The sequence below is a fragment of the Myotis lucifugus genome, unplaced genomic scaffold, assembly GCF_000147115.1.
Source record: "Myotis lucifugus unplaced genomic scaffold, Myoluc2.0 scaffold_114, whole genome shotgun sequence".
In the NCBI taxonomy this organism is placed as follows: Eukaryota; Metazoa; Chordata; class Mammalia; order Chiroptera; family Vespertilionidae; genus Myotis; species Myotis lucifugus.
In genome coordinates this window covers 1,181,253-1,203,065 of record NW_005871162.1, presented here as the reverse complement: position 1 = coordinate 1,203,065, position 21,813 = coordinate 1,181,253, and the positions used below count along the sequence as shown (strand labels likewise).

General features: G+C 38.9%; 1 protein-coding gene across 3 annotated transcripts in view; it reads left to right on the top strand.

Moving 5' to 3' along the window:
• Window positions 1-21,813, top strand: part of OXR1 (oxidation resistance 1) — a 265,270-nt gene that overhangs the window by 101,488 nt on the left and 141,969 nt on the right. For all 3 annotated transcript variants that reach the window (XM_023757782.1, XM_023757781.1, XM_023757780.1), the window contains exon 3: window positions 1,336-1,547. In XM_023757782.1, coding sequence (XP_023613550.1) covers window positions 1,336-1,547 — 212 coding nt within the window. The remainder of the gene's footprint in view (window positions 1-1,335; window positions 1,548-21,813) is intronic.

Genomic DNA, 21,813 nt, shown 5'->3' with positions numbered 1-21,813 from the left:
ATTCCAATTGCTCCTCATCACCACACTTGCTACCATGTCTTTTACGTTTTAGCCATCCTGGGGTGTGTTATGAGGATAATACAGTCTTACTTTATGTTTCTTATGGATAACACCGTTGAACACTTTTTAATGTGTATGTTGGCCATTTGGATAAAGCAAGTCATTGTTCATAAGTATTAAGTAGGTAATATGTGGATATGGCAGAAATCATATAGGTGATAATGAATTAGGCGCATTTTAGTAAACACTACTTTCATTAATGGATCCTTTACTATTGATACACTCTATTCCTTTAGCAAGGTTTTTGCTGTGGTAAATTCCATTTATGGGAAGCTCATTGAGTGTTAATTATGAAGAACCCCTCTGTGGAGAGGTGCGAGGCTGCCAAGGCTCATGTCAGAGGAAGCTCCCACAGGAGGCCACGTTGAAGCTGAGTCTAGCGGGTTCAAGCAGAAAATGGAAGTTAATGTACTTTATATCCAGAAAGTAGAACGCCTGGGGGTCTGAGGATGTATGAAACTTTTGGAAAATTGCAAATGTCCAGGTGTGACTACCATAATTGATAAAGAAAACAGCCAACTTGTGTTCTGTAGGGCAAACAGACTTGAGAAATATCAAGAGCCAAGAATATTCTGGGCTCAGGGTTCAACTACATTACAAATACCATTGTGTAGCTTGAAGTATGTGAATTTAGCTCCTCTCAGTTACCAATGATTTTTACCCCAAGGGAAACAACCATTCTCATGCCTGCGTGGGAAAAATGTTTTATGGATAGCTTTTTGCTTTCCAAGTTAGGTCTGATGTCAGCTCTTTAGACTGGAGAAGTGAGTAATACTTTTATTGTCACTGAGAGTGTCTCTAGGAGCCATGTGAACTCTATAATTTTTACAGCTTAGATTCCATAGCAAAGCACTGGCAGCCTCTAGTTACCCAGGTAATCCTTTCCTTTTCCTTTGCTGGGATGCAATTATTTATTTCTAACTAGTGCTTGACTGTAGCATTAAAAAATACTCCTTTCAGAACCAAAAGCAATAGCCAAGTGCAATATCTTTGATACCGTATTTTAGTTTGCTATTGTTGGAAAAACAGAAGTCCTTTATCACCTTACATTTTAATATATTTTAGTGAAACTTTCCAAAATGGTTAACCAGAAGAAGATTTATTTTTTCCCAACTGGTTTCAAAAAAATATTTGGAGAATTTAAAACCCTGTCCGGGAAGGTCTATAATTTCTGAATAAACTTGGTTCTATTTCAGGGCCAAACATAACTCAGTTGTTGAAAATATTTTATCCCCCGAGTCAGTCCTCACAGCCTGTGGTATTCTCTGTCTGTAGGTTGAAGAAAAAGTCCCAGTCGGTGGATATTACTGCTCCAGGGTTCAACCCTTTGGCCGGTGCAGGAAAGCAAATGCCACAAGTCAGTAAGCCCCCTGCACCCAAGACACCCATCATTGAAGAAGAACAGAACACAGCCAACACAGCCAACACAGCCAATACCCCGAAGCATCCCTCCCGCAGGAGTGAGCTGAAGAGGTTCTACACGATTGGTGAGCTGCAGCTGTTTCACGCACTTGAATACATGAAGTCTGTGTAGACAGCACTGTGAATGCGCGGGTCGGCCCTGGAATGCTCCCTTTTTTATGTGATGTGCATGTCTTTCTGATGGTTTATGTGGACATTCCCTGATATGGTCTGAACGTGGAGATGGAAAAATACTGAAAACCTTCCGTAACGTTAAATAAGAGGGCAGGCTGGAGGGCCTTCTATATTTGGCCTCAGGGGAGTAAATTATATATATATATATATATATATTTAAACTGAGGTGCTACCATTTGCATTTATGCCAGTCTTCGGCCAACACCATTTTTGGGTTCTAGCCAACACCATTTTTGGGTTTTAATCTTTGCTTTTTTCCCTCCGGGCTCTGGAGTCTTTGACCCTATTCTGTCAGGATAAGAAAATAGAAAGTTGTCACATTCTCAGAGAGAACAAACAACATTGTAGGTCTGTATGGAGCTTGCACGTGACTTCACCTGGAGAGATTGAATCACACCAGAGCCCATGTGGGAAAGGGTGTGTGGAAAGGGTCTTGTGGGTCAATGTCCCTGCTTTCCCAGGTAGAATAATATCCTGTCATTTTGAACTTTAGTATTTAATTGGAGTGTTGTAGGTAATCAATCTAAATGAGTTGAATGATCAATTTTTATGTACCAATATTTGTCCATCGTGTCTTTATCCTTCCTTTTTAAGTAACAAAAGCATTTTTCAGTGTCTTTGGTCTGTTTGAGACAAAAGTTGCTAAACATACCATATACGGTAGAGGGTGATGCATAGAGAAGATGAATCTACTGAGGAAGAGGAAGGGTGCTTTGGCCTCACATGTTATTTCATGTTGCAGAGATTTGGTCATAACCAAAAGCCACAGTAGCAGAGACTGTGTTTTAATGAGTTTATGACAGTTAATAAGATCATGTTGTATTTGGTGTCCATCACCCCTACAGCCCCAACATGGGATATTTGAAATTTTTTCTCAGATCTTTTAGTGTTCCTATTTAGAAGTGATCATTAGGAGATCAGATTTCTAATTCTGATTCACACACCAATTTTCTGTGTTATTTCAAGTCATTTTCCTATGTCTTTGCGTTAAATTACTTCCCTTCAAGCTTGAAGAGATGCTTCCATGTGGGTCTAGGAGGATTTTCCCTTTCCATTATTTACGTACCCACTCTTTCTCCGTCTACTCTCAGGCTTCCTCTCTCCAGAGTAAGGTATATTTTTCATAGGCAATGAGCATGATGCCTTTAGGGATGTCAATAGCCAACTAACAAGAATTGATAAAAGACAGTATAGGCAGGTGCATATTTCCATTTGTAAGACTTATGATAGCAGATCTCTACCAATCATCTGGAAAAGCCCATAAAGTATATATAACTGCCTCGCTCCATTTTTCAGTGTCTTCTCCTCCCACCCTTCAGCGTGTCCACTACCTCCTATTGCTTTTCTGATTTATTTTTTATGTTTTATTTTTTGCTTTTCTGATTTATTAACTGGCTAAGAAGACTCAGTATTTTGTATTCAGAATATAGTTTATCGTACAAACTCAGTATTCTCTAAAGATGAGAAAAGGAGAAAGACTGAGCAGGTTGGCCACAGGAAATAGAGAATGGTGCCTAGAAAATAGAAGTCTAAGTGGTGAATTTGGATTGCAGAAAGGGCCATGAGTTATTTTAAATAGCTCCACCACTGGTGAATTGTTAATGATTGGATTTGAAATAGTTTGACTCATAGTCTATGTCAACTATAGACATAGGCATGTCTATTATGTTAAATTTGGCATCTACATTGTGGACTTTACTGTGTTTATGTAACCCTTCTACTAACTTGGATCTGGACACATTTTTAAGGCTGAAATGTTCGCAGCCTTTTGAAAGATCTTTCACCCGTTTTGAAAGACCATTTCACAAAGCAAGTCTATTTCAGTCTCCATTAGTAAAAGTATTATTTGTAATGAACAGTAACAATTAAAATTACCATTATTGGCAATTCTATATACCTGGCACTATCTTCTATCTATACCATTCTTCTATCTCAATTCACTCTCAAAACAACTCTGAGAGATAGGTGTTATACTCTTTACTTTTATAGATGAGAGATAAAACCTTAGAGAGATTAAAGATGAAGACATGAGCCAGAGAGAGCAGACTCTATACATGAAATTAACCTACTCTTGTGACATCTTAGAGTCAGCCTTCTGTGTCAGTCAGCAGGATACCATTCCCCTCTGCACAGAGGTGAGCCAGAGGGGTTTCTGTAGCAATATAGTGGGGTAATGTTTTACTGAAATTCCCAGAAAATTTCACTTAAGGAAACCATGCCAACTAACCCGTCCTCCAGCCAATATGCCCTTTTATTGAAAGATAACTTTGTGTCTCAATTTATGGTGCCCACAACTGAAAAAACCTGGGAGCCCTCTTGTGGCCAAATAGAGTATTACATTTAAATTTAGCAATGAAGTGTAGTACTACTAGTATATTTAGGTGAAATACTATATTTCAATTAAAGCAATGATTCTGGGGATGTACATTTTTTCAAATAAAAACTAATGAAATAGAAAGTTTTGGGTTATTTACTGGATGAGTGGTCATGGTAGCTTTTCTACTTTTTTTTTTTTTTTTAATTTCAACTTTTATCTTTCCTGAACCTACGTATAGGATCCGTTTCCTGTGAGAGAATTCTAGGAAAGTGAATTATAGCTTCCTTGTATAGATAATAGATTCTGGTTCTTAATTATTTTTCACAACAGACAAAAAGCTAATACAGCAGCAAAAAATAGCACAACACAGAGTCATTACTTTTTATGAGAATAACCCATTCTACAAGCAGTATAATAAAATTTCATTGATTTTAATAAGTAGGTGGAACACTATTCTCTATTTGTGTGAAATATATGAATCTTCAGGTAAATGGAAAGGAAAGGAATCACTATACCAGTACTGTGGCAAAGGAAAGTGCTTTTCTACCCCGCTTCTGTCACTGACTGTGTAATCCTGCAAGTTATTGACTGTTATTTGACCTTACTTTTCTCCTGTGCACAGTGAAATAGTCAGACCAAACAGTGTCTTTCTGCGTAGTTTTTTTCTCTTACTCTCTTTTTATTATCACAACTGACCATGTGAATGTGTAAGTTTTCAATTGCTGTGAAACAAATTACCACAAACATCGCTGTTTAAAACCACCCCCATTTTTCAGCTTACGGTTTTGTAAGTCAGCAATCCACATACAGATTTGTTCTAGGTTATCTGCTCAGGGTACCAGGAGCCTGAAATAAGGTGTCAGCTGAGCTGAGTTCCCATCTGGAGGATCCCCTAGGGCAGTGGTTCTCAACCTTCCTAATGCTGCAACCCTTTTATACAGTTCCTCATGTTGTGGTGACCCCCAATTTCATTGTTACAAATTATGTAAAGCATAGTGATTAATCACAAAAACAATATGTAATTATACTATCTAATAATAGACAAACATGGTAATTGACCGTACCTTCGCTATGCCTCCCATTGGCTAATCAGCGAGATATGCAAATTAACCGCCAACAAAGATGGCGGTTAATTTGTATACGTAGGCTTGAAGTGGCGGAGCGAAGGCTTGAAGGCGGCTCTGGCCAGAGCAGCGAAGGCTTGAAGGCGGCTCTGGCCGAAGCGAAGGCCTGGGTCCCGGGTGCTGGAGGAAAACCGGTGCCGGCAGCCAGGGGAAGGGAAGGCCTATTGCACAAATCTTTTCGTGCAACAGGCCTCTAGTGTAATTATATATGTGTTTTCTGATGGTCTTAGGCGACCCCTGTGAAAGGGTCTTTCGACCCCCAAAGGGGTCGCGACCCACAGGTTGAGAACCGCTGCCCTAGGGAAACATAGGCTTCTGAGCTCTTTCTTCTTGTTGGCAGAATTTGATTGTAGACCCGAGAGCTCCTTTTCCTTGCTGGTTGTCAGCTGGGGCCACTTGCAGTCTTCAGAGGCCACTCTCTTTCCTGCCCATGTGGCCTACTCCATCCTCAAGCCAGTAGCTGTGTCCCTGGAATCTCCGACTTACTCTCCCGGGGCTGGCCCAGGAAATCTCTGCTGTTAAGAGGTTTGTGTAAGTAGCTCAGGGCCACCCAGATGATCTGTCTGTTCTAAAGTCAACAGAACCTAATCATGGGAGTGATGTCCATTCATGTTCCTGGGGTTGCACAGGTGTGTACATCAGAGGGCTGGGCGTCTGGGGACTGCCTTCGAGTCCTGACCAACACATTTACATATTTTTACACCACGTACCCACTCTATGCACACTCAACTTCCAGCACAGCTCAAACAGAATTTCCTTAAAACATTTTCCTTACCATCTGTTCTGATCATTTTTATTCCATCCTATTTCATTTCATTTCATTTTATTAATGCTCCCTGGAAGATATGTCTTTTATTTATTTTAGAGGAGAGGAAAGGAGGGAGGAAGGAAGGAGGGATGAGGAAAGAGAGAGAGAGGAACGTTGATCAGCTGCCTTTCGTATGACCCCAGCTGGGGATGGGAACCACACCTGGTATGTGCCCTGACCGAGAATCAAACCCACAACTCTTCAGTGTATGGATGACACTCCAACCAACTGCGTCACACTGGCCAAATGCAGTCTCAACTCACTAAATTGATTGCATGGTCCATTAATGAGTTGAACCTATAGTTTGAAAAACCCCTGGACTAGATATTTGAAGTCCTTCCGATACTTAAAATTCTATTATTTTAAAAAATAAAAGGATTTCCCTGGCATTCAGTACAGTGTGGCATGCATAGTAAATGCTGAAAAAATGTTGGGGGCGAGAAAGGGGTACTGGTGGAGGTTGGGGTGATGAACCTGCCCTTCTCAGTGGAGGATGAGAGGAGAGAATCTGCTAAGAGTTCCATTTAAGGAAGCTCTTTGGCGGCCCCTGGGCTTTAGAGAGAAGGATTGGAGCACAAGGAATAAGAGTACAACCCTGGTATGTGCAAGAAAAGAAAAGAAAAATTAGAGTTATTTAAATGCTCCCTGCCAAGTTCATGGAAGAGGCAGAAAAGGGGGGAACCTTGCCTTTCCAGGTTCCTGGTTCAGCAGGGCTTCCAAACACGTCCAATAAGGGACCCCTGGCTAGCAGGTGTCTGACTAATGGCTCTGGAACTTTCCTTCAGTTGAGATCTCTCCCTCTCAGTTCCTCACCTTGTCATGTGAACTGACAGCCTGCTCTCCCCTCAGTCCCCTGCTTGCCCTCATGAATCAGTCAGTCTCTCCCTTTTTACATTTAAATTAATCTCACTCTAACACCTTCTCTTGGTAAGACACCGGTTTACAGGATGAGTCAGTCAATGTTCTTTACACAGTAATTTCCACTTATGTTCAGATGAACGAATTCTGGGTTTATTTGGAGCATATGTAAAACTCACACTTTTTCACATATAAAAATAAGCTCATTCATGTCAGTTTTATGTCAGCTTTTACTTCTGCCTTGAATAGTGTTAGGATTCAAGCTCGCCTTATACCTGGCCACACCTCCCCCCAATCTGGGCCATGTGAATAGATTTCAAAGCATTTTAGCATATACTTTGTCAGTTTTTTTAGGTGATAACAAATTGATTTCATTGAAGTCAGTGAATGCTTACACCATTCCTAACAGGTAAGTAAAACATATGTTATGGCCAACATGTAGTATCCTGTGGAATTAAGTTCTTAAAAGTTGAATGACTTATTTATGATCACTCTGTAAACAGTGGCAAAGTCAAGGAAAGGATCTAAGTAAATGATGACTAATAGCAAAGAGCTCATACCCTCCATGTTTTCAGGTTAAGTTCTCTTCTCCAAAACAGGAACATAAACCAAATCAGTTTACTGACAGAGAACTCAGTGAGTGGTTTCCCAATGGGTAGCCCACATCATGAATGGTGAAACAGATCCCTTAGGAAAAAAACACGAGTTTTCCAGGAAATAAAACAGTTACTTTATCCAATAAAAGTTACTGTTCTCTCCTTCTTTCTTCTTCCCTCAATCCCTCCCTCCCTCCTTCTCTTCTGTCTTTCTCCCTCTCCTTCCCCCACTTACTCCTTTTCTTACCTCCCTCCTTGTGTTAAAATGAATTGACTTGTGTAAAATGATGGCATAGCAAATGTATTGGTTGGGTAGACTCTGTGTGTGTGTGTGTACACGCGCGCGCAGATATTTCTTCCTCTTTTGCTTTTTTTAAAACTTTTTTATTATATTACTTTTAGGTATACAACATGATGATTCTACATTAACATTTATAAAGCTTATAATCTGATCACCACAGATGGTAGTCTTTGTTATAAGATTTGTGTTTGTTTTTTTCAATCCCCTGACTTATCAAAATTAAGTTGGGAAATGTCCCCAACATATTCTGTTCAAGTTTTACTGGTGTGTGAAATTATCAAATGAGAAATTCAAAGATCCGTCCTTTGTCCTGCTTTAGGATAGAATGCCTTCAACATCCCAAGCTTAATGAAGCCAGTCACGTACAGATTTATATCTTATGAACTCCAGGAAGCCTACAGATCAAAAAAGAGCCTACAGGATTAGGGGTTCCCTGGGAAGTTTTCTGAGTAGTTGGCAAAATTAAAACAGTAATAATTAGTTTGGAAACTTTATAAAGAGAAAAGCAAGATGCACATTTAACGTCTTTTAAATGACAGGATAGCAGGCATTTAAAAATATCATCACATAACTTGGGTGCCTCTCTTTTTGAAGGCAGACTTTTTAATTATAAGAAGAAAAAAAGATCAATCCTAAAGTGAAAATACTGTCAGAGGAGAGGAAAAAAAAGGAAAAAACTAATCTTGCTGGAGGCTTCACATTCTACAGCATGAAACTAGGTCACCACTAACCAGAACCTTCTTCAAGAAGATTCTTCCTGTGGAAGCAGGCAGTCTCTGATTTAATCAGCAGGATCCTCTCTGCATACAGATCACTGCCTATAAACACGGGAGCGGAAATGGACAGCTGCTCTCAGGGTTCAAATCAAATTATGTTCTTGAGAAAAATGACTTTGTTTTGAAGTTTGTGCTGACAGATTGATTTCTTCTATTTTTCTAGGTCACAGGAACCTTTAGGGAAAATTTTTCCATTGCTGAGGTCCTTGTTAGCCGTGGGATCGAATTGCCTAAATGGACGTGGCCTTTTCACACATTTTAAAGACAGTTGCATGTGTACAAATGTCATTTCTTTTTTTTATGCACTTTGCATAAGAATGTGTGATTTTTGTTAAGATAGTAAACCTGAAGAACTTGAGAAACCAAGCTGAACTTTTTGTTCATTTGTACAATAAGCAGACCTTGCTCAATATATGAGAGTCAGGCGGGGGGATATGTAATTGGGTTTTTAAAATATATATATATATATAAATTACACTTAAAACCTATTTATAAAACATGAGGTCTAGGAAAACCCATAGGCAGAAACCCATTTTCAACTCTGGAATAAATATGAAACCTTTTTTTTTTTTTCAGAAAAAATAGATATTTTTTTTACTAAACATTTATAGTGTTATAGTGTTACAATCACTCTGACCCTCCACCAGAGACAAAGTCCAGGCCGGCCCATCTGGTCAACCCTGTCTCTCACGGTCCCCACCATTGCCGGAGACTGTATATTTACTAAGCACAGTAGGTATACGCAGAAGGAAGAAAAGTGTTCATTTGATGCCCACCCATGTAGATTGGGAGTGTGCTGGGTAACTAGCTTGCCAAGTCCAATTTCACAGGGGTCACAGTATATTTTGTACATGCGCCTTACCCCATGTTGCCCTAATTCTGGGGTTGTTCTCTGCGTGAGGTAATCAGCCCAGAATCAAGAAACACAGCCTAATCACGACCGTGAGAAATGGATTAAGAAATGTCAGTAACCCTGAGGTTTTCCTTGTGCTGGTTTGGTGTTCAAGTTGCACTGTAATAGTCTTATAACGTATTAAAAATACGTTACATCTGTCAATTGTCTTAACACTTTCTAAAGCACCTAATGAAACCTCTACTGGTTAAAGTTGTGGAATAATTAAAATGGTTGAGAAGTAATCACAGTCCTGTTTGAAATGTGCTAAGTCCCTGTGAAAATACGTCCTTTGGCTGTGCCAGGGATCAAAACTCCCCTTCCCACCCTCAGCACGTGTAGGAATGTTCCTTTTCTCTGACCCCTGGCTTGGGGAAGAAAAGAGTATTATTCTTTTCAATTTTAATGGTTTTCAAGTACAATTGACATTCAATATTATATTAGCTTCTGGTGTACAGCATAGTGTTTAGACATTTAAATAACTTATGAAGTGATCCCCCCGCTAAGTCGAGCACCCACCTGGCACCATGCATCTTTATTACAATATTATTGACTATATTACCTCTGCTGTACTTTACATCCCTGGGACTGTTTTGTAACTGCTAATTTGCATTTCTTAATCCCTTCACTGTGAGAAAAGATTATTTTGAAAGACCTACTTTATTTTAAACATTTAATGATAGAATACATGGCAGTTTGAACAGTGAGATAATATGTCCAAATTTCCCCAGTATCTTTATTTTTTAAGGAATATGAATTTGAAGAGCTTCTAGGATCTTGCACACATTCAGAAATAAAACTTGGTACCCTCCTGATTTTTTTAAAGTTGGTTTTTCTTCCCAATTCATACTGAAGGTATTTCTTTACACATTAAAAAAAAAACCTCACACACACCTTCAGGATGTATGCTCCTAATGAAATGTGGACCGTGATCACAACTCTGATGAAAAGATTACTGAGAAAAAATGTAAAAATAGTTAAAAGCCAGACACAGTTGGGGGGAATGCTTCTATTGATGTTTCTACCAGACAGTTAATTACTTTGAGTAACCCAATTATAAAGTTTTCAGTGACCATTCGTAACACATTCACTGCAAATCATGTGCTCATCTACATGCTAGCAAGCTTTTCATGTGCTATTTAAAATTTCATTAATTCAGTGCTGGCCGGTGTGACTCCGTTGGTTGGGTGTCCTCCCTTGCACCAAAAAGTCACCAGTCTATTCCCAGTCAGGGCACATTCCCAGATTGCAGGTTCTGTCCCCGTGGTCGGGGCATGTATGAGAGGCAATCAATCAATGTTTCTCTTTCACATCAATGTTTCTCTCTCTCCCTTTACCTTCCTTTCTCTCTAAAATCAATAAAAAACATATTTAAAACATTTTTTCACTAATTCAAACTTTGTGAACATCTAAACAAACTATGAGATAAAACCAGTTTTGTGGTAATACAATCGAGGAATAAAAAGCTAAGTGGAAACATGATGTCAGGATACAAAAAAATGTTATGTTCAGCAAATTAGCTTAACAAACAGCTTTTTAGTAGGCAAAAGTACCTACTAAGAAGGACTGAACCGGTTTTAAAGTAATGTTATCTATTAGTTAAGCTATTTCGTGTTACCATGGATGCTTGAAATGGTAAAGTTAATACCTTCAAAATATTATATAAATGTCTATTAATTTAGATGGATGTTTTCTGGAGGGAAAAGCCCATATTATCTGTATAATCATATCCAACAAACCTTAGCATTTCATTTCCTCCATTCTGTTTGGTCATTTATTTGGTGAGCCTCTTTCATAAATTGGAACTTTAATTATTCTGGTACCTTCTGTCTTACAGAAAGAACTGCTATGCACTGAATTTTAAAGAACTCTTAAATATTAAAAACATTGTTTTAAAGTATATGGAGGATAGCCTATCATCAGAGAAATTGCAAGACTTTAAACAGTGTCTGCCTACATTATAATATTTTCTGTTGTCTAAGATTTCACTCAAGGATGCTTGGACTTTATTTTGTTGCTTAAGTTTTAATTCAATGATGGGAAGGACATTGATTTCCTCTCTTAGTTCTCTGAGCCATAAGAGGAAAAAATATCAATATTATATTGAACATAAAGTATTGTAGGTTGAACACAGACAGAAAGTTGAACTTTGTGACTGTTTATTGAGTATCTCATAGACAGATTCAAAAGAATTTTCTTTCCAGATAGGTAGTTTTAGTGTCTTTGAGGTATTTTTCAAGTACTATTTCAAGTGTGTCAAGATATAGCCAATGCAACAGGATAATATTTACTCTAAAGAAAGGGTACCTGCTATGCTCTTTGGGGCTACAGTGTTTCACTCCCTGCTTTAAACAATTCATTCAAATTACAGATCTTTTGTAATATGAGAAACATTCTTGTAAATAAACATAGGGTGAGTGGGATGAGATGGGGGTAGCCAAAAAGATGCATTTAAATAAAGAAGAGGAATATAAATAATAATTCCCTCTCTCCATACTCTCAGATTTATTTTTACTTCCTCTCCAATATATACACATCTCTAAACCACAATTTAATGGGCTGCTTTAAGAATGATCATTAATTCATTGAATAAATTATTGACTACTGTTGACAATAGCCAGTAGTTGGAGATGAAGCTTGAGAAAAATGGGAGTCCAGATAATGGGGGTCTTGTGTTCCATACTATGTAATTTGGACATAATCTTGACACCTTGGGAATTGCTACAGCGTTTTATTTAGGGGAATGCCTTGATAAGGTTGCTCAAGAGAGATGGTTCGAGCATTATGTGGAGAATAGGTTGGGCTATGTCTGCCTAGAGAAAGAAAAGTATTTTTTTAAAAATATATTTTTTATTGATTTTTTTACAGAGAGGAAGGGAGAGAGATAGAGAGTTAGAAACATCGATGAGAGAGAAACATCGATCAGCTGCCTCCTGCACATCTCCCACTGGGGATGTGCCCGCAACCCAGGCACATGCCCTTGACCGGAATCGAACCCGGGACCCTTCAGTCCGCAGGCTGACGCTCTATCCACTGAGCCAAACCGGTTTCGGCAAGAAAAGTATTTTAGATATGCTGTGCGAGGTCTAAATAGATGGTAAGTTGTACTGTTTAAGAGCTTTGGCTCTGCTATTACAAAGGCTTGGGTTTAGATCCTATCTCAGCCATTCATAGCTCTGTGACTTTGGATACATCGCATAACTTCTCTGAACTTCTGATTTTCATTGGGGAAGTGAGAATATTACACTGTACCACTTAGCTTTATAATAAAGTTTATGTGAGATGTTGTGTACAAATTGCTTAAGAGATACTGGCACAAAACAAGCATACAGTAGATGTTAAATAAGAAGCAAAGTATCAATATAATATTAGTGAATAGTGACAAGAGGCTAGACCAGGAGTGGGCAAACTTTTTGACTCGAGGGCCACAGTGGGTTCTTAAACTGGACCGGAGGGCCGGAACAAAAGCATGGATGGAGTGTTTGTGTGAACTAATATAAATTCAAAGTAAACATCATTACATAAAAGGGTACGGTCTTTTTTTTTTTTTTTTTTTTTAGTTTTATTCATTTCAAATGGGCCGGATCCGGCCCGCGGGCCGTAGTTTGCCCACGGCTGGGCTAGACTAAGGCAGAGGCTGTATGACAAGATAAAATTACAGAGCGATGATGGACATGAATCTAGAGAAACTGGTGACCAACTGACCGTGAAGAAGAGAGATGTTTTAGTTGGTGCTATGATTTCAGGTTTTAAATTCTTGAAACAACAATAGCTAACATTTTTCAATTAAGAAGATAGATTTTTTTAAAAAAACAAAGTGAATAAATTGTAGGGCCAGAAAAGGGAAAAAACGTATAGTAGTCAATAAGAATTGAAGCCATGGGCCTTTTGAGCTCTGGTCCAGAAATAGGGGAAGCCAAAGGCTCAGTTCCAGAGGAGTGAGTGGGATAAAGGACACCATGAACTGTCACAGCTACAGGGAGTCCAAGAGAAAGGCGGGCTCCTGGATGGGATCCTGGAATAGAAAAAAGACATCAGGTAGCCCAACCGGCGTGGCTCAGTGGTTGAGCATCGACCTATGAACCAGGAGGTCACAGTTCCATCCCCGGTCAGGGCACATGCCCGGGTTGAGGGCTTGATCTCCAGTAGGGGGCGTGCAGGAGGCAGCTGATCAATGATTTTCTCTCATCATTGATGTTTCTCTCTCTCTCTCCCTCTCCCTTCCTCTCTGAAATCAATTAAATATATATATATATTAAGACAAAAGAAAAAGGACAGCAGGCAAAAAAAGTAAGGAAATTAGGATGAAGTATGGGCTTTAGTTCATAGTAATGCATCAATATTTGATCGTTAATGATAACAAATATATTGTAACATTTAACGTAGGATGTTAATGATAGGGGAAACAGGATGTGGAGTGTATGAGCACTCTCTGTATGTAGCAATATTTTTTTGCTAAATCTCAAAACTGTTCTCAAGAAAAGTTTGTTTTAAATTTTTAATAAAAGAGCCCTAACCGGTTTGGCTCAGTGGATAGAGCGTCGGCCTGCGGACTCAAGGGTCCCGGGTTCGATTCTGGTCAAGGGCATGTACCTTGGTTGCGGGCACATCCCCAGTAGGGGGTGTGCAGGAGGCAGCTGATCGATGTTTCTAACTCTCTATCCCTCTCTCTTGCTCTCTGTAAAAAAATCAATAAAATATATTTTTGCCGGAACCGGTTTTGCTCAGTGGATAGAGCGTCGGCCTGCGGACTGAAAGGTCCCAGGTTCGATTCCGGTCAAGGGCATGTACCTTGGTTGCGGGCACATCCCCAGAAGGAGATGTGCAGGAGGCAGCTGATCGATGTTTCTCTCTCATCGATGTTTCTGGCTCTCTATCTCTCTCCCTTCCTCTCTGTAAAAAAATCAATAAAATATATTTAAAAAAAAAAAAAATTTTTAATAAAAGGACACTAGACATAGCATCATGGCACATGATGGAAAAAGGCAGCCCCAACAGAGATTCCTAACCATGAGAGGAAACTGCAAAAAGCTGTGATTACTGCCCATGCAGTGTTGTGCCTCATGGTGGGTTTCGGAAGGCAGAGAAAACATGAAAGTCTTGCAAGCGACACCTAGGAGAAGCCACCCTTTCATTCCCTATCTGAATCTATTTTTCCCCCCCTCGTAGCAGCATGTGACATGAGCCACCACATAAAACCTTGTTCTGCCTTGTCCTGGCATGAATGTCTCAGGGAATAAGTAGAGTTTAGAGAAAAATGGCTAGATGGAAAGAGCAGATTAGAAAAAAAGATAAGAACCTAAAAAAACTTCCTATCAAGAATAGCCTAAAACTAAAATTTAAGCACATGAGGAAAACTAAAACTGAGCAAGCCAACAAAATAAAAAAATAAATCAGTGAGGAACTGACTCTTGATAAAATATATATTTTTAACTTTTAAATGACTTTATGATCATGTGATTTTGATCCTTTATTTTGTTCATGATCACATCAATACATGCAGAAAAGGCATTTGATAAAATCCAGCACCCATTTATGATAAAAACTCAGCAAAGTGGGAATACAGGAAACATCTCAACATAATAAAGGCCAAATATGGCAAACCCGCAGCCAGCATCATACTCAATGGGCAAACACTGCAAACATTTCCTTTAAGATCAGAAACAAGACAGAGATATCCTCTCTCTCCACTCTTATTCAACATAGTACTGGAGGTCCTAGCCACAGCGATCAGACAAGAAGAAATAAAAGGCATTCAAATTGGAAAGTTGCAAATGACATGATACTGTATATAGAGACCCTAAAGATTCCACCAGAAAACTACATTCTCACCAACTTTTGTTATTTGTTGTCTTTTTTAAAAAATATATTTATTTTATTGATTTTTTACAGAGAGGAAGGGAGAGAGATAGAGAGTTAGAAACATCGATGAGTTAGAAACATCGATCAGCTGCCTCCTGCACACTCCCTACTGGGGTTGTGCCCGCAACCAAGGTACATGCCCTTGACCGGAATCGAACCCGGGACCCTTGAGTCTGCAGGCCGACGCTCTATCCACTGAGCCAAACTGGTTAGGGCTGTTATTTGTTGTCTTGTTGATAATAGCCAATCTGAGAGTTCTGAGGTGATATCTCATGGTTTTGTTTTGCATTTCCAAGATGATTAGTGATGTTGAGCATCTTTTCATGTACCTATGGGCCATCTGTATGTCTTCTTTGAAAAAATGTCTACTCATGTATGTATATAATCATGTCATTGGCAAATAGTGATTGTTTTATTTCCTACTTTCCTATTTGGATGCCTTTTATTTATTCTTGTCTGATTGCTGTAGCTAAGATTTCTAATACTCTGGTGAGAATGGGCTTCCTTGCCTTGTCCCTATCTTAAATAAAAAGCGTTCAGCTTTTTATCATTTAGTATGTTGTGAGCTGTGGATTTGTCCTATATGGCCTTCATTATTTTCAGATATGCTCCTACTGTATCCATTTTATTGAGTGTTTTTATCATGAATGAATATTGAACTTTATCAAATGCCTTTTCTGCATCTATTGTGATGATCATGTGATTATTATCCTTTGGTTTTGTTGATGTGGTGTATCTCGTTGATTGATGTGTAGGTATTGAACTATTCTTGCATTCCTGGAATAAATCCCATTTGATCATGGTGTGTGATCCTCTTAATGTATTGCTGAATCCTGTTTGCAAATATTTTGTTGAGGATTTTTGCACGTATGTTCATCAGGGATATTGGTCTGGAATTTTCATTTTCTGTAGAGTCTTTGTTTAGTTTTGATATCAGAGTAATACTGGCTTCATAGAATTCGTTTGGAAGCATTCCTTCCTCTTCAATTTTTTTGGAATACTGTAAGAAAAGGTTTTATTCTTTTTTTTTCAAATTTTTTAGTAGAATTTACCTGCAAAGCTGTCTGGTCCTGGACTTTTGTTTGTTGGGAGTCAGGAGGGGAATGTTTTTTATCCAAAGAATGAGAAGGAGCAGTGGCTACTCTTGGGTTTCCTTCTTCAGTCATCACCGGTGATCTGAGTATACTAGAGTTATCAAGTCTGTCGGGAGAAATGGGATGAGCTGGGGTTGATGTCTAAGTATCATGTCAGAAAAATGTTGATTTTAAAGGCAAGTGGTTTTTATCTGATTTAGAGAAAAGCCGCCAGTGAATCTCATAACATTTTTCTAGTACTGAATCAGTATTCATGAGTCTCTCCTGTTAGCGTAAATCACACTTGTGATTCATTCTGTTTAAACGCCCTCTTTAACTCAGAGTCATACCACATCACATGGTCTGGGAACTTTTTCCTACATTATTTTAGGACTTGTGGAAAACTTTAGGATGATCGGCTGACAGCGAATAACTTAGCGTCTAAAGGCAGTTCCACGACACACAATCTGGACAGGCAAAGGCTCGGCTTTACTTTCCTTCAGCAGGACTCAGAGGGGAAAGTTTTAATGCTTTAAAATTTTTTCTAGCCTGGCTGGTGTGGCTCAGTGGATTGAGTGTCATTCCATGCACCTAGAGGAGGACACTGGTTTGATTCCTGGTCAGGGCACATGCCCGGGACGCAGGTCTCAATCCCCAGTAGGGTGCGTGCAGGAGGCAGCCAATCAATGTTTCTCTCATCGATGTTTCTCTCTTTCTCTTCCTTCCTCTTTCTCTAAAATTATATATATATATATATATATATATATATATATATATATATTTCTAAAGAAATGCTTTCTAAATGTTAATGTGCATTGGAGATCTTATAAAAAATACAGATAAACAGATGCTGGCTCAGATAGCCTGGTCTGGGGCTCACAGTTTTGCATTTGTAACAAGATTTCAGGGGATGCCTGTGCTGCTGGTCCATGAGTGGCAAAGCTAGTCTGAAGCACCTGAGGCCTTTCTATATTTGGCAACACATATAACATATTGTCAAGTATGTGAACCCAAGTTACCATTCTGGACCAAAGATTTATCATTAATACCTTTCTTGAAACTGCTTAATTCCAGCCCTTGTTACCCACGGTACAGGAAACTCTCAGGATAAGAATGAGAATATGGATATTATCTCATACATATACATTGTTTTATTACTATGAAGAATGAAAATTACTATATGGTTTAAAGAGAGAAAATCGTTTTGTTCAGATGGGAGCATTTCAGACATGTTAGCTGTTTCTGCGTTAAGGGTATGAGCTGTGATAGTATAGTGTAGTTTACTGCAGAGCAGTAGAAACAAAATAGACATGCTCTGACACAAAAATAGATATGTCAGAATTTAGCAGTGTACTGGCTGTGTTAGCACTGCCATTCACAACCTGTGTTGGTGAAGATTTTTGGTCATTTTTTTTCAACTATTCAATGGGAATGAAAGCACTTTCTTCACAGAGGTTTTTTTTTAGTTTAAATAAGATAAAAAATAAAAGCTTACATAAAGCTCTTAGTACTTTATCTGGCTAGCAAAAACTTAACAAATATTTGCTACTTTTTTATAGAAGGAGGATGAAAATGGAGAGAAGTCAATGGGGAAATAATAGCTAATCAGTCTTACCTTGGGGAAATGCGTTATTGCTAAGTTTTTAATGTCTGTATTTATTTACTTTGTCCTGAAAGCATCAGTGAGGTTTCTGGATCAGAGGTATTATTACCTACAGCAGTGATTTTCAGCCAATGTGCCACAAGAATTTTTTTAATCCTCACCCAAGGATGTTTTTCTTTATTGAAAGAGAGAAAGGGAGAGAGAGAGAGAAAGAAAGAAATCAATGTGAGAAACATCATCAATCAGCTGCCTCCTGTACTCACCCCAACCAGGGATCAACCCCCAACCTAGGTGTATGTGCCCTGACCAGGAATCAAACCCTCAACCTTCCAGGGGTGGGCAAACTTTTTGACTCGAGGGCCACAATGGGTTCTTAAACTGGACCGGAGGGCCGGAACAAAAGCATGGATGGAGTGTTTGTGTGAACTAATATAAATTCAAAGTAAACATCATTACATAAAAGGGTACGGTCTTTTTTTTTTAGTTTTATTCATTTCAAACGGGCCGGATCCAGCCCGCGGGCCGTAGTTTGCCCAAGGCTGTATCAGATGACATTCCAACCAACTGAGCCACACAGGCCAGGGCTGTGTCACAAGAATTTTTAAAACATGCAACATGTGACTACTTAATCAGAGGCACTGACCTCTTTTCCCTTAGATTGTCAACTAAAAATATGACAACAGCCAACATAACAATAGCCATCCAGTGTGAATGAATCAAAATTATACCTATTTTTTGTCAGATCAGCAAAAAGCATATTTTGGGTGTGCCGCAGAATTTTAGTAATTAGTTTACGTGTGCCATGGGATGGTCAAGGTTGGAAATCTCTGACCTGCAGCAATAAGCACACCTTGCCCTGTCCTTAGTTCCCTGTGGCAGCGTGATGGAGGGCCACTTCGCTCTGCCTGCAGGGGTTTGTACTGCAGGACCTGAATTTACCAATCGGGACATTTACACAGGAGTTGGACAGCTACCCTGCCACCTCTGTCCTTTATGTAAATACATCTTCTCTGGGAAAGGCCTCTGAGCTTTATGGTCCTTTGCAAAATGAAATAGCTCAGGGGTTTAGCTGCCTTTGCAGTGTAAACACGCAGCTCCGGTGAGATAAATCTCTGTCTCTCCAGAGCTCTCTGTTTATTCATCGTCCTTTAACCCAGGTACCAGTTTCCTTTGCTCATTCTAAGGGCCGTATGATGTCACCTCCACACCTCTCTGCCTCTGACTCCTGAACTTTCAGCAAACTTCACTCAGACAGATCATGAAATCCTGGCTGTGATTGGATTTCCTGTGGAAACTGATGGGAGGGTGAAGTTCCTTGCCCTGGTTGAATGGGCTGAAATGGGGAGAATATCCGTGGGACACATAGGATAGAGAGACCCTCATTCCAACCAACTGAGCCACACAGGCCAGGACTGTGCCACAGAATTTTTAACCAAAAAAAATTAATTTGAGAGCGGTAAAGCAAAGTTAAAGTTAGCATGCAAAAATGCACATGGAGCTAGGTTCTTCAGAGTGGGGGGCAGAGGGGATGGAAGGAGAAAAGAACTAACAGTTATGAGCACATGGGTGTGTTGGAAGTTGTGTATTATCACTTCATCTAATCACCATGAAAATCTTGTAATGGTGGGTATTTGTAGTCCTCATGTTAGGACTACAAAGGAGATGCCCATAGCTTGCACACGGAGATGTCTGGAGATGCCCATAGCTTGCACACGGTGATGTCTGGAGATGCCCATAGCTTGCACATGGCCACCCAGATTGTAAGGTATGGAACAAGGATTGAAATCCACATCTGACTCCAGAACCTATCTTCTTTCCATTCAATTGCACTTTCTCCAGTGTGTTCTACCCTTTTGTGACAACTTGGTTTCCTATCAGGCGAAGGAATGGCTGTACATGCTGTGTATAAACTGTAAAGTGCTATACAGCTGTGACTTATTGTTGCAATAATTGATAAAACTGGATAAGTCATTGGAGATTCCTAAGAAACAATAATGAATGATTGGTATGCACAATTATGCATTGGTATTTGAAATAGCATTTTACAACTGATGCATTGTTCCCACTGACACACTAAACATGCCCTTTTCATATTTCTCAGTGAAAGCAGATTATTGGCGATGTTTGAAAACTCATGTATGATTTGGCTTGGGGATTGTTATGGTGGCAGAGGGGGATGTGTCATTTAGTAAAAACTAAATAGGACCTCTATAATTTGCATGTTTCATGCAAATTATGAGCTGATAAAATTGCAGTAATTTTTTGACAGGAACAAAACTAAGTTCACTGAAGATATTGCTAAATTTTTTAAATTAGTTTAAAAAGTCATGCAGTGGGATTAGGTATGAGTACTTTATGAATGACTCGTGTCAAAACATTTCTTTTTAAATGAAGTACTTAAGGATTAGGAAAATGTCATAGAGAAAATATATTGATTTCATCAGAACCATCTATTATATCAGCTATAATGAGAGAGAAATAAACAGGAGATGATTTTGTGGATACTTCTATATTTGAGAATAACATAATGAGGGATCAGATTGGTGAGGTTTCTAGTACTAGGTCACAAGGCCTGAATTTAGGAATGTGTCTCATTCAGATTTCACCAATGACTTTGACCTAGACAAATAAGATATAAATTGATACAATGCTGAGTAACATTGACAAAAACTAAAAAATTATCATTTAAGTTTAAGTATTTTTCTCTTGGAAAAAATCAACTGTACATATACAGATTTCAGAAAACCTGATTAATCGCAATTTGGGTAAAAAAAAAAAGATCCATGGATTTTAATCTTAGAGGTGAACTATCAAAAATATGACATAGCAAACCCAAAAGGAAATATCTTAAATGATCAGGACTTGGGATGCATTGTAGCAGTTGTCCACCCCAAGGAAGTAAGATCTTCCATCATCTACAGGGCTTCAAGCATAGATCTAAAACCAATGGGTGGAAGTTCCGGGAAGATCACTTTTTTTTAGCTTAATAATAAGAAGACTAAATGAAAATAATAAATGCAAAAAGAGGAGGTTCTAAGACACTCTAGCCCACAGTTTTGTTCTGTTTTGTTCTTGTCAAATAATACATTCACATTTCATTTTTGCACAAAACCATGGTAATGTCTACTGTGCCACAATCAACTTCTGTTTGTGCTGTGATAGACTTTTGGAATGATTTCCTTTTTATTCCAGTGCTTCTGCATTACAGCCCTTAGTTGGGAAGGTCCATTAATAAGAGGCAGTGTGAAATAGGTTAAAAGTCTTGGCTATCGAGCCAAATGCAGCCTGATTTAAATCTGGATGCTGCCACATACTGTGTGATATTGGAAAGGTTGCTTAATTTCTCTGAATCTCAGTTTCTACATCTGTAAAAATAAGATACTATCTACATCACTATGCTGTTCCATGGATCAAATGTAGAGAATATATTTTTAATTAGGTTAGCCTTTGAAATATGATAAATGTTAAACAAATACCCATTAATAAGTTAGTGGTAGATAAATGAAATTGAATCACTGTCATATTTATGTGAAACAAACTGGTGTAATTGTACTTGTGGGATGCGAAACAAGTAATTTATTTCCACTCCTTGTGTCTCTACCAACGAGCATACTACCCAAAATATTTTCACTTTTGGTTTGAACCCAAAGCCCTCCTATTAAAAACAGACACAAATTATAAAAGATAGGACTTTTCTCCAGAGAATGGCTGATCCACCTGCAAAGGAGAAAGGAAATATTTTTTATTCTTGCTTACCAGCACTTTGTCAAAACTGAGTTTAGCAGATTGGTGGTAGATACCTTAAGAGCACGGAGGAGTTCGCCGAGGTATGATAAGCTATGGAAATGGTTGATTTCAGTGAGAGTTAGAAAAGCAAGGCAAAGATTAACCCTGAGTTGTTTAAATACTGGGCAGACCAACAGGGATCCCAAGGAGGAATATGCTTA